The sequence below is a fragment of the Pipra filicauda genome, unplaced genomic scaffold, assembly GCF_003945595.2.
Source record: "Pipra filicauda isolate LSUMZ 115617 unplaced genomic scaffold, ASM394559v2 scaffold15_size4787011_pilon, whole genome shotgun sequence".
Taxonomy (NCBI): domain Eukaryota; kingdom Metazoa; phylum Chordata; class Aves; order Passeriformes; family Pipridae; genus Pipra; species Pipra filicauda.
The window spans coordinates 3,246,903-3,260,285 of record NW_024104096.1 but is presented as its reverse complement, the minus strand read 5'-3'; the positions used below and the strand labels follow the sequence as shown (position 1 = coordinate 3,260,285).

Here is a 13,383-nt window from a genome sequence, read left to right as displayed (position 1 = left end):
GGCAAAACATGAGCATGGAGGAAAACATTGGCAGATGTGAAAGGAAAGGTACTGAAGTGTTAGAGAAGGACAATGAACAGGAGGTCAAAGATGCTTAGAGTTCGTCTTGACATTGGGGAGGGGTGAGTGTTTGGGAAGGACACCCATCTGTTCCTTTGAGATAACAGAAGGAAATGGGTCACTAAGGGAGCACAAAGTGAAGGGCATGGGGAATTAATAAACTGATTGATTTGAGGGAAAATTTGGCTGTGTGCATGAGTTTGAATTGTGAAGTGTCATATTTGCTACATGCTCTGTAAATCTCCATTTCTTGATTATGTTTTTGCAGTGCGACTCCATGACAGCATTTCAGAAGAAGGTTTCCATTACCTCGTCTTTGATCTGTAAGTGTCTGTCTTTGATGCTTCACCAGTGATGCAGGCACATTGATGGTTGACTAAGAGTGGAATAAAAAACACCTGCATTACTGTAATTCTCCCTTTCTCTTTTGAGACCTGTAGATACCTCTGGCCTATTTGACAAAAATCCATTGACTGTGTGGTGGGGACAGACCAGGAAGGCTCCTGGCACCAGGTGTAAGCATGGAATGGCAAAGAATAGCTATCCTGTGCATGGAGACTGACTTTTGCCTCTGGGGCAGCCTAGGGGAGGTCAGAGGAGGGGTGTTGTTCCCAAGCTTAACACATACTAAGCTCTGTAGAGGTGTATGGACAATTCGTGTGCAGTCCATACACTGCTGGTGAAATGGAAGTCCACAGTGTCAGTCACATGGATATGCCAGTGCGGGTGCCATGGTGGTGGAGCTGTGCTCTGGTTCCCCTGTGATGCAGTTTCTCACACAGGCTGCAGCAGAGGGTCCACATGGGGGGCCACATACATCCTGAGCATCCTTGAGCTACACGTGCATGGGCTCCATAACCTCCTTTGTTCTTTTGCTCTCCAGGGTTACTGGTGGGGAGCTCTTTGAGGATATTGTTGCTAGAGAATACTACAGTGAAGCAGATGCCAGGTAAGGCTCCTTCCAGACCCTTCCATGTTTGTGCCATGTACACACATTGTACATACATGTACAGTGTACAAGTGGAATGAGTTTCCTGACTGCTGATCTGTGCATGGCTTTGTTCTAACACTCTTGCTCCTTGTCTGGAGAAAACACTTCCTCTTTCTGCTATTAGCATAAGCTTATTGTCACAGTCAACCTGACTTGCTGCAGCTCTAGCCCTTTCCACTTGCAGACATTGCTGGCTCTGCCACTTGCAGATGCTGTGCTCTTTGCTGGGAGAACCATTGCTAGCAGCTTTGTCTACCTGACCTCTTTGGTGGGTGGTGACAGTGTGTCCTTACTGAGCAAATGGAGGGGAGAGTTGTCCTGTGGCTGTGAGGGTGTGCCTACTTGGCCTCTGCCTTCTCCTAGCAGGGTTTCCAGTGATGTGCCCTTGCTGTTGGGCAGACCTATTCAATTTGCCTGTGTCTAGGTAGTGGTTTACAGGGGACTGGGGAGAGGGGGCTTTGAAGGCTGTGTTTCTGTGGAAGCCCTCTGTGACTGTGAGCTGTTTGGAACAGTAAGAAAAGGCACAGTATGTGAGAGCAACCTTTATATTTTAATGTTAAAAATATTTAGTTATGCCCTTCTTTTCCTCAATGGGTCCCTTTCTCCCACGTGTGAGCTTCCTGAAGTGGCATGTGCTTGTCCCTCTTTATGCAGTGTGAGTATTCTCTGCAGCAGTAGCTGAGGGTGTTCTCTGACCCATCCATCTGCTGGACACACAGCATCTGGAATCAAAGCTGGGATTAGGCCGCTCCTGTTCTGCTTTAGCATGGCCTGGAAGTGACCCAATGGTGACATTTTACTCTGCTTATTCTGCGTTTGTGTTCTTATCCCACACTAACCCTTGCTGAAACAGGAGTTAGGGGAGCCATGAGAAGAGAGGGGTAAGATGGAAGTAGTGGACGCTGTGGCAGGTTGGTAGGCAGTACTGTGAGAAAGATGATACTGAGTGCAAGGAAGGAGGGAGGATGTTAGTGTAGGGACTGTTGATGGAGTCTGCAGGTGCTTATTTGCTTTCCCTGTGGTACACTTACAGCCTGTCTCCTGGGCATTGCAGGGTTTCAAACGAGGCATCGCACTGCATGCTCTGCTGTGAGCTGTCTGGTGGCTGGGAAGGCCAGTGAACTCATCACATCTGATGGAACTCCTGGCAGAGAGGTCTGAGAGCCCCACAGATGTTTTCAGTGGGGTGTACAGATCTTGTGGGCACATCATCTCAGATGGATAAACAATCAGTCATGCCACTCTGCCTTGAAGTTGGGAAGTTTTGAGGTTATCAATCACAATCCTTCCACTGTCCCTCTTGCCGGTGCCTGTTCCCTGAAGTGCTCAAGAGCTGTCAGTGACTGACACTGCTCGGGAAAATTATGGCAGAGTTAGGGGAAAAGAAGAACTGTCTGTTGCTCTGTGAGCCCTCCTCAGGGTGCTCAACCCTCTGATTGTCAGCCAGCCAGGTCTTGAAGTGCCCACAAGATGACAGAGTGAAACTCCTCCCTTTCTCTCCCCATGCCGTGCTGAATTCCAGAGCAGGCTGGGAGAGCAAGGAAGCGAGGTCTGTGCCAATCTGCCGTGTTTGGCTTGCCTGGGACACCTCACACTTTTGCCATTTTTGGCCAGAAAATCTCTCTCGCTCAGACTCAGCTCTGTTCTAATTATACATTTTTGTTTTGGGAGCGGGGAGATTTTCATGGATTCCGACCCTAAGGATCATACTGCCAGCTCCAGAGGGGTGGGGGTAGCAAACACACAGTGCTGCACCTCGTCTTCTCTTCCTCCCCCTCACCCTCTTCCTATCTTTTCCAGAAGCCTTTTTCCCTTCCCTCAAATATTTCACTCATTTCAAATTTGTTCCCCTGAGATTTGTAGAAGTTGGTGAGGGGACTGAGAGATCCTGCAGCGAGGACACAGACCTCTCTGAGTTGCCCACATCTGCATGCTTACTGCCCAGCCACAGCTGTCAAAATCCCTATTCCATTACACATTCACCCTTGGCAGCTAAGTGTTTAGTGGAAGAGATGGTTTCAACCAGGAATCTCACCCATGGGCGTGTTGTGCTGTCCTTATGCGACAGGTGTAAATAACATCTTGCTTTTGCCTTGTGGTTTACAGCAGTGAGAATGGCAGAGACAGGGTTTTCTTTGAGCTGGGGGAGTGCAGCACACTGCACTTAACGGAATGAGTCTGCTTTTCAGATTACTAACCCCTTAAGTGGGATCTGTACTTAAAAGGCACCCAGCAAGCGGGTGTGTGTGCGCATTGTGTATATAAAGTGCTTGAGATGCTGCTCTGAAAGCTTTGCAAACTGGCAGGCGCCCAGGCGTCGTCATCCTGAATTTGTTGGGGGAGGCTGCTGCTCTCTCAAAGTTTATTCTTTGCTCAGGACTAGCCCAGCAAAATGTTTCCTGGAGTGATTTGGTCTTGCTTGCACAATTTCGGCTGCTGTTTGCAGATACTCAGATGCCTTGGTTGTTCTGTGTGGGGTGAGCACTGTTGTCTGAAGGAACAAGTGAGAGGCTTAATGTGATGGGAAGGAAAGGAAGGAAATGATGGGAGGTAGGAGAGAGGCTTTGTGGTCCTGCTATAGAAAGGATGTCTGGCATCCTGTTGCTGGGAGGCTGGGGATGTTCAGCTGTGACAGTACTGAGCTGTGACATCCAGTGGTCATGACGAAGGGATTCAGCCTGGGGTCTTGAACTTCCCCCTAGTACAAGTATAAAAGTTAGGGAAATAGTTCTGGGATGAGATGAGATGTCAAATGTGTGTGCGTAACTCCGTGTGTCTCTCCCTTTTATCTTGCAGCCACTGTATTCATCAGATACTGGAGAGTGTGAATCACATTCACCAGCATGATATCGTGCACAGGGACTTGAAGGTAATGTTTCCTCTGTGCTGTAGTCTGAGGAGAGCAACCCAGGGGATCATTGGAAGAGTCAAGACAGGAATACTGTGTTGCCAGCTGGCAGGAGGTTTTTTTGTTGTTGGGTTTTGTCTTTTTTTTACTTGAACTGGGCTCAGGGGCTCCTGAAGCACAGATTTGCTTCTTCAGAGTTTTCTAGAGGGTGTGCTGAACTCTCGAGGACGTTTTCAGTCTTTGTGAACCTTGCCAGCTCTCAGCTTCTCTGAGGCAGCTCCAGGATGAAGTAGTTGTGAATTTTGGAGTACAGTAGGCTTCCAGAGGAACTTGGGTAGGATTCATTATAATGAAGGATACTTTCTAGTTTGTGATTGAAGAGATCTCTAGAGACCTGGAGCAATCTCTGTTCAATCTGTCAGGATGAGTTTGTCTGCACAGAGCATGTGTATTTTTATTCTGCAGTGTTGCCAAACACATGCCATTGTGCTGGGGCAGAGACGCTCAACATGAATTTTTTGTGTCATTTCTTTCTTCCCTCATTGGTAGAAGCACTTTAAATCTAAAACCAAAACTGTTGACCAGTTAAACACTGGGTGAATCAACCATTTGCCACATTATAACACATTTATAGACCCAGAGCCTCCACAGTGGAGTTACCTAAACTCCCTTCCCACACTGTACCTGATGTACTGGGAGCTGGGCAGGCTCCTGATTTGTGTGGGAAGATCTGCCTGCCCTAGAGCCCTCTCTGTCTAAAGTGGAAATGGTGATGGTCACCAGCAGTCCAGTTAAATTAATGCAGGGCGACACTGGCTACTAGTGTTGGTTTTGGCTTGTTAAACAATGCATAAGGGGGAAAGTAGAAAAATATTTTGCAGAGAGCAAGGCAAAAGCACGTTGCAAGCTTGGTGGCAATGTTCCTCTGGTGTTTTGATCTGGTGGACAACCCTTAGTGTTTCTGGCAAAGTCCCATACAACACTTTTGACCTGCTGATTCATAGCACTGTAAAAAGATGCAAATGATCTACTACAGAATGGCTGACAATTAGACCTGACGCTTGCTCTTGAGAAAGCAATATTCAAGAGTCACTACTGCCCAAAATTAGGGCATCTGTGAAAATCAGTAGTGTTTTCCAGTTCAGGATAAGTTTTCCTTCACATCCTATGTTCAGATGTATAATCTGGTTTCCTTCCAAAAGTTTTGTTTGTATGAAAGTTAGCAACTTGTTTAGAGCTTCTCAGATGCTAGGCACTCCTCGCTGTAATTAACATGATTCCTCTGTTTCTTGCTCTGATTGACTGAAACTATCCAGGCCTGAGGAGTAACCATATCTTTTAGCAATGCAAGATCCTGTGCTTTTTATGTAATATTTAGCTCCTTGCTAAAAGCTTGGCCTTCAGGATCAGTGTGTAATAACTGCAGAGCTTGCTTCAAGTAAAGTTTTGTCTTTTGCACCTCCCTCTCATAAGCCTGTCTTTTGGCTGAAATGCTATTAAAGAATGTCAAACATTGAGCTGCCTATAGGGACCATAAGAAATTACAGAGTGCATTCACATCCTCACCAAAAAGTATTTGAAACCTGAGACGACTCATATGTTGGCAAACATGCACATGGATAAGCACCATTAGCCTTAAGGTGTTCGTTTCCAAAATAGAGCTACAAATAGTGCTTAGTTAGCATAAGTCTAGCTTAAATGTCACTATTTCTTAGTCAAGCTAAGCCCAGCTGTGATATGGAGTTGGGAGGGATTTTCAGAACATTTCATTTGTCTTCTGCTTTAGGGTCTTGTTTATAGCAGCGAATTTTCATTAGTGTAGCTTGATTAACACAATCTTTTCCACTTCCCATATAGTGAAGAGCCAGTGGCATCCAAATGTATTGAGATTCAGTTTCCCCTCCTTCCATGCTGCTTATGGCAAGGGCTGTGATGAGGAAGGCTGTTTTCCCTTTATTCAAGGCAGAAGGAGGCACATGTCCAGTACTTCAAGACAGATGAATAAGCAAAGCATCTTATGCCTGTCAGGCAGAACAGGGGTAAAGTGTTGCCATGGGATGAAACTGGTGAGCAGGTTGCAAAAAAAGACCTTCGTCAGATTTGTGAAACTGAGACAAGCTCCTTTTTCTGGATTTCCGAGCTTCCAACTTAATATGAATTGCACAAATGATCAAAAGGGGATAGGATGAGAGATCCCATTTGTCCTGCCTATCTACAAGTTGCTTTTCCTGCAGAGCCATAATAGCCACCACCTTAAAGGCTTTAGGGTTTCAAGGGATCCCATGTAACTAGCTGCTCTGAGAGAAAGCTACCAGCTCTCACTCCAGTTTTTGGAGTTGTGTTAAGTCTTCTGCTGACCACAACAGAATTATGATCTGAGTGAGATTCATGGAAATGTGAGGGGGAAAAAGTCTGTCTCCATTTCCTGGCCCATGGGGGAAGTACATGGCTGCTTGTTGTATAGGTGATGGCAGCAGTAGCAAGACAGATTATTTTATGCTGCTGTAAATGTGTGGCATGAAAAAACTGCTTACAAGAATACTCACTGCTGTGCTACTTATGCCAATTTGAGGCTGAGGCTTTTTCTGTAAGGGATGAAAACTACTGCCTATCCAGATGATGCCTTCCCACATTACAGCATTGAATTTGGCAGCCCTTATTAGCATCATATTTACTTTTCCAGTGCCTTGGGGACTGTCTAATGTTCATGGGGAGAAACATCACTGCAGATTGTATCTACTGCATCATCCCTCCCTTCTTGCCCCCCCCCTCCAGTTATTCTCTTCGGGGAGGGCAGAAACAAGTTTTGGCTTATGTGCTGCAGGAACCGTACTGCCAGTGCCCTCTGGTGTCAGCATGTAATGTATGGGCTGTGCTGGGAGAGGCTCTGGCTCTCATAGAGGAGCCAGAGGATTTGTGTTAGATGTGAGAATTATCTGCCACTCTAGGTCAATGCCATTCATTGCTGTTTCTGTGTTTCCACCTGAACAGATTTATTACTGCTTGCTCAATTCAGTCAGCAGGTGGAATTTGATAATGTGAATACTAGCTAAGAGGTTTTAATGAGGATGTGAGTCTTTCATTCTTACCCCTTTTTTTTCTTTCTTCTCCTCAGCCTGAGAATTTACTACTGGCAAGTAAATGTAAGGGTGCTGCTGTCAAACTGGCTGACTTCGGACTGGCTATAGAAGTCCAGGGAGAGCAGCAGGCCTGGTTTGGTAAGACTGTTAGAGCTTTCCCACTTTTACTCCCCCATTTCCTGCTGGCTGGTTGAGTTGCACCCTCCCTGAGTACTTTCTCTTGGCTCTTCCAGCACACCTCTGTGTATTTGGCATTGCTGCTTCTTTTTCAAGCATCTCAGCCTCTGGGTCTTGGGCACAAGCCTAAGTGCAATAGAGGAAAGAATATGATAAATAAAGACAGAAAAAAATGGCTATATGTTTCTCTAATTTTCTTCTCAGTTTACAGTAGACGCTAGTGTCAGAGATGAAGGCAGCTGCTAAGTTTAGACCCTGATCTGATCTTTCATACTGCTCAGAAGTGTAGACATCTGGAATTTTGTTTGGTCATTTTACAGAAATGCGTTTGACCTGGCCTTCCTCAGGACACATTCGGATCTGGCCTTATCTTTGTTTAGCTAAAACATAATTAAGATGAGACCTTCTCAGGTTAAACAACAGCTCTGAGACTGAGTGCTGCCGAGATTCTGGAGAGATGACTGCTTCTCCTGGTGTGCCCCCACCATTTGCCAATTCGATGTGTCCCGTCTGTGTCTCGTGTTTTCAAACTCCAAGCCATTATATGTAATGATGCTATAAGGCCTGGCATACGAGTTTGTGCCCAGCTGATTAACATGGTCCCTCTTACTCTTCTGTTTTTCCTGCAATACATAGACACTCAATCCCATCTGATTTTCTGTTTCAGTTTTTTTCCCTCTTTTTGTGGGTATACCAAAAGGCAGCTCTAGCAAATACGAGATGAAGGGTGGGAATTGGGTTTTAGAATTTGTTGGTTACTACTAGTGGATTTTGTGATATGGCAAGATCTCTTCTGCTTGGGTACTGTAAGTACTTCATGTCATCCATTTCCTGGCAGGGTTTGCTGGTACTCCAGGCTACCTCTCCCCTGAAGTCTTAAGAAAAGATCCTTATGGAAAACCAGTGGATATATGGGCATGTGGTAAGATTCTGTCAAAATGTTTTACACTTAAACAAGATGATTTCATGTAAAAGAGCAATTCCTTATAGCCTATTACTGGGAGGGTGTGCAGTGCTGTTTCTTTTTGGGTGGAGACATAAAGGCACACTTGAGAATAAGCACCTTGTGTAGATGAAGTTAATACTGGAGCCTGAAGATTCTGGCTCTTAATCCTTTCCTCGGGCCATCTAACAGATGTTTGAGACTCAAAAGATAGGACCTGTCTATGCTTTGCAGAGTCAGTTGTTTAGATAACTGTAGCAATTTCCTATTACACTAACTATGTAGAATATGAAATACTGAAGAGGGATGATTTTTTTAAAAAGTAAGTGTAAATGTATCTGTGATGGATAAGTTTAAAGATCTGTGATATCAGGGTTGCCTGACTTGGACTCAACGGTTCTCTGCAGGCCAGGAGTGTTAGCTTTGTCAGTGTCATTTTTGTCCCAAGACCATGCAAAATAAGCATCTAAAAATATAGTCCTTCCTAAATAGCCCCTTGCTGCCCAACAACCCCAGGACATGTTGTTTCATTTTACTCTGAGAGCAGCTGGGAGCTGCGGCTCACCAGCCATGGTAGCCAGAGTAGGGTAGAAGGACATCATGCACCTTGTTCTAGCTCTTGGCAGCCGGTGTTAAGAGTTGAACATGAAGTCCCGGGGTGAGGTTCAGCAGATGAGAGGTTTGTACTGTCTCTTGCTACCTCAGAAGGCTAAATATGATGGCAAATGAAGATATGGAGCAATCATTGCCTTGGGGACTGTTGAGAGGGAAGGAAGAGGGGCTGAAGGAATAATTGGCGTATTAGCCTAACCATAGTGTATCTGTGTCTCTCCCTCCCAGGAGTGATTCTGTACATATTACTAGTGGGGTACCCTCCCTTTTGGGATGAAGATCAGCACAAACTCTATCAGCAGATCAAAGCCGGAGCCTATGACGTAAGGGCACTTTCTTGCTGAGTACCTGCATGGGTGTAGAAGCCATCCAGAACAAGGCACTATCTTACTTGGTGTCCAGCAGCAGGCCCCAAGCTTCTCTGCAAAGTGATGTTTGGCATGTTCATATACCTTGTTATCTTCACTGCCTGGGATACAGTCCTGTTTGGGGCTACTGAAAGGATATGTGGAAAGCATCACAGTGGGCACCAGGATGTTGCTGGCCACTAGGGAGATGCAGAGCTGGAAATGCAGATGGTGGGAAACCGTGTCTTCTAGTGATTTACCACAAAGTGTTGCAGATGTAGCCAATGCTAACTTTTTCAGGGGAGCAGACAGAAGGTAGAACGAAGGGGCTCATCTTTATCAAGGCCTAATAGAAAGTATGGGGATGTATTCTGTATAATAATAGCTTAAATTATGGCCTTTGGTCTCTGTGCCATAGTGGTATCTCTTCCAGCCATGGAAAGCATGGAGCCCAGTGAGATGACTGAATGGTGGGGGCCGTTGGAGGGGTGGCTTTGTGGTGGGCATCAGCATGTTGGGTTGGAGGCTCTGGTAAAAAGCCAAGCAGTTCATGGAACACTTTTTAGAGCACGGCAAAACTAGGTGTAAAAAGTGCCTAAAAGAGGAATAGCAAGGAGCTTAGTACTGGGGAGCAAATGTGGTGTAAAATGTGGCTTGGGTACCACAACTTGAATGTTTGACATAAATTCTTCCATGTAAGGAAAGGCTCAAGGGGGAAGAGGGAACTCTTGGAAATCCTAGTTCAAAGCCCATGGGCATGAATATCAGGAGGAAGTTGGGGGATTCATTTTGTGGGCTGTCTTGTGGTTTGTATGTTAAAAAAAAAAAAAAATTAGGTGAGAGTTCTGCTGGACTCCAGTTACCTCCCAGCTTCTGTGCTGAGACTGTGAGAGCAGCTGTACCGGTGAGAACAAAGGTCTGCCTAACCCTGAGTCCTGGCTCAGTGGCTTCCTGAGAGGAAAGTGATGTCTTTGTGCTTGATAGCCTTAAATGGACTTGTGTTCTTCTCTTGCCTTCCTGCCCCTCTAGTTTTTGTGTTGCCTGTTCTTATTTTAAGTGTTTTTGCACTCACTATATTGGTGGGGATTTTCAAAGCACTTCAGGAGTTAAATATCTAACTCTTTCTTTGAGTCATGAGGAGTGAAGTGCCTGATCCCTCCTTATCTGTCTGCTGTTTTTGAATTCTTCCCTGTAGTGAACAAGTTTAGTAGATTCTTCCCCTGTTGTACCTGGTAGAAAACTGCTCAAGTTTTACTGATGTACCTGCCATTGGTGTCCTTACCCCAGCACCAAGGGGCCTGTATGCACAGGACCAGTCTGTTTTTCTTCCTTGACCATGATGGAACTGTCAACAGTAAATTGGACTTCGTGCTATTGGTAGGGGTTTTGCAAGACATTGCCATGAATACTTCAGAGTTCAGGTGTGGAGAAAGTGTCCTGGCTTGAAAACTCAGTATCATAATAATTTTTGAGTAGTCTCTTGCAGTGTTTGTAGAACAAATTGTATAATGCCTTGCTGATGCCTGCAAATGCAGAAATAAGACTATATGCAAATCAGATATGGCAGGTGTATTTTTATGACCCAACAGTAAAGCACAAAATGCAGGAGAAAAGAGATGGGTTAAACGTCTTCTAAATAATGTAGTGCTGTAAGGAAATGAGCTCAAGATGGGTCAATCTTCTCCCCGTCTAAAGACAGGGAGCTTTACCCCAACAGCATATTTGTCTTTGTGTTCTCAAGTTCACCTGTATTTGTACAGTAGAGTCATCGGATTTAATCTCAGCGTGCTGTCATCCATACCACATACAAGCATCTGGGGGATGGTGTAAATATCTCCTCTTTGTCATTAATGGAATTATAGGAGAGAGCAGTTACCCCTCATAGATGATCAGCAGCTGAAATACTTTAAATTCTTTACTATGTTTTCATACTTCTGTATTCCCATCCACTCTTACATCGCTCTTGCTCCCCAAGTAATGATACTGGTATGGTAGATGGTTGCTAACAACTTGCTGGTGGGTTGCTACACCTAAGTGACTAGTATTGTTCCAGGATACTGTGCTTTATGGTGGGAAAAGTGTATCTGATGGGATGTTCCTTGTCAGTGGTTTTTGCTTTCATGTGGTTTTGCTGTATTTAAGTGTTTGTGATTTTGCATATGCTGTTACAGCTTTTAGCATGCTGGAGAAAGAGCCAGATGGGGTAAAAAAAGATAGTGCTTGTGTTTTTTATGTAAGAACTCAGTCAAAAAGATCTGTGACTTTACATTTTTGACTGTTGAGTGTGAAAGAAATTCAAAGGTCTGAGTGATTCCTAAAAGGCTTTTAAACTCTTAATCTTCCTGCCTATGTCTGGTGAATGGTACAGGTGTGTCCTGCTGTCTGGTACCATTCATTTGCTGGATTCTGTATGATTTTTGTTCAGCATGGGTTTTCACAAAAATTAATGGGGTTTGCAAATGTTTGAGCCCTGGGTATCCAAAGGGCAAAAGCTGGAATTCAGCTGCGTAGGGGGGAGAATCTCATCTGCTAGTAGAAAGTATTTTCCTTTGATCATCTGTTCCTTCTTCCTCTTTTAGTTCCCATCACCTGAGTGGGACACTGTGACTCCTGAAGCCAAGAATTTGATCAATCAGATGCTGACGATAAACCCAGCAAAGCGCATCACAGCTGACCAGGCTCTCAAACATCCATGGGTCTGCGTAAGTGTTTTCCTTATTACAGGTTGATTTGTGGTGTACCCTGAATGGATGTGTCAGGAAGGCTTGAAGGACCCAGAATATTTTAAATATTTCAAATTATGATTTTTTTTTGGTTAATGACCTTCAATAAGCCAACTTTGTCATGCTGTGGTGCATTTATTGCCACTGTAGAAAAAAAATCCCTTATTCTTTTAGAAGTTTTGTCAATATCTGCATTTTCTGTTTTTTCCCACATCTCCTCTTCCAGTCCATATCATCCTAAAATGTCAAAATGGAGTTTGGCATCAGACAAAAATTTTAGGATCATTTTGTTCTCTCATTTCTCTACTTCAGTTTATGGCATAGCATCTTTGTAGCATTTGAGACATTTCTACTGTGCTTCAGCTTAAATGGCTGTAAACCTGAAATCAGCAAAAAAACTTTTGTTGTTCTGTGCGTGTAGTTTCTGCCTTGCCACATAAGTATTTTTCATTTTTTGCTAAGTTGGCAAGGAAATTGCAGAACATAGCTGGGAGTGGGTGTAGGGGAGGACAGCAATGATGCAATTTTTATCTTTGAAGGATGAAATAGTTTCACCTAAATCTAACTGGATGCTCTTGTAATACCCCAACATACTTCTGGGATGGGTCTTGGGGATGTGGGATGTGTTCCTTTACTCATTTCTTCTTGTAAAACTGTGACGGTTTTGTCCGTGCACGACAAATCAACAGATGAGCAATTTAAGCTTACTTATGTGAACATCTGTGTAACAGGAGTGTAGTGTCTGCTCTAAAGTGATGCAAGTTCCTTGGAAGTCAAAACTTCACACCAGCTGAGGCTTTGCATATCTTTTTTTTTTTCTTTCTCCTTGCATGTTTGTAATCAATAGCAGTTCCTATATATTTAACTTTCCTCCCAATGCCTGTAGCCAAAGCCGTATTGTGATAACCTGCTCCCTGTGGCAACATAATATAGAGCAGTTCAAGAGAGGCTTTCCTTCTCTGAGTTATGGGGAGTTTGATTTCACTTCACAGACATGTTAACCTCTCACCAAAACTGCCTCCTGTTGAGTCTGTTGTTTCCATTTGCTCTGCAGTCCCTGTGGGTGCAACATACATTTCCTTTCTGGATATGTATGGCTCCTTGAAAGTAAATGTTGTAGGAAATCTGAACTGTATCTGAGACACTGACTTTCTTAGCATCAGTGAACTTCTGAAGTGCCTGTCCTTATTCTTGTATGCTTACATTGAACAACTGGACATCACTCTCACTCCTAAGGAGACTGAACAGTGACCACCAACAGTTGTTAGAGGACAGTTTGGCTACATTCTCCCCACACACTGCTGAGTGTACTGCAGTGGGTGACTAGCTTTGACAATAGGATCAAAGCAGAGACTTCCCATGAAACTAACTGAATATGAGCATGGTTTAGAGTTCTTTTGGGTATTGCAGATTTTTTTTCAGGCAGCAGAAAGTTAGTGGAGACTTTGTACACACTGATCTGCCAGGTTAGTAATTCACTCATTGTCCTTGTGAAGGGAATTCAGGCTTGTGGCTCTATGGAAGAGCAACAGCTACTTTGGCATTAGTCACTGCTTTCCTCATGTGCTCTAAATGCTTGGCAGCATCAGTCTCTGATTTCTT

At 44.4% G+C, this 13,383-nt stretch overlaps 1 protein-coding gene across 26 annotated transcripts in view; it reads left to right on the top strand.

Moving 5' to 3' along the window:
* CAMK2G (calcium/calmodulin dependent protein kinase II gamma) overlaps positions 1-13,383 on the top strand; it is a 118,455-nt gene that overhangs the window by 68,192 nt on the left and 36,880 nt on the right. For all 26 annotated transcript variants that reach the window (XM_039379204.1, XM_039379203.1, XM_039379207.1 and 23 more), the window contains exons 4-10: positions 329-383; positions 944-1,009; positions 3,848-3,920; positions 7,015-7,117; positions 7,995-8,078; positions 8,940-9,034; positions 11,638-11,760. In XM_039379204.1, coding sequence (XP_039235138.1) covers positions 329-383; positions 944-1,009; positions 3,848-3,920; positions 7,015-7,117; positions 7,995-8,078; positions 8,940-9,034; positions 11,638-11,760 — 599 coding nt within the window. The remainder of the gene's footprint in view (positions 1-328; positions 384-943; positions 1,010-3,847; positions 3,921-7,014; positions 7,118-7,994; positions 8,079-8,939; positions 9,035-11,637; positions 11,761-13,383) is intronic.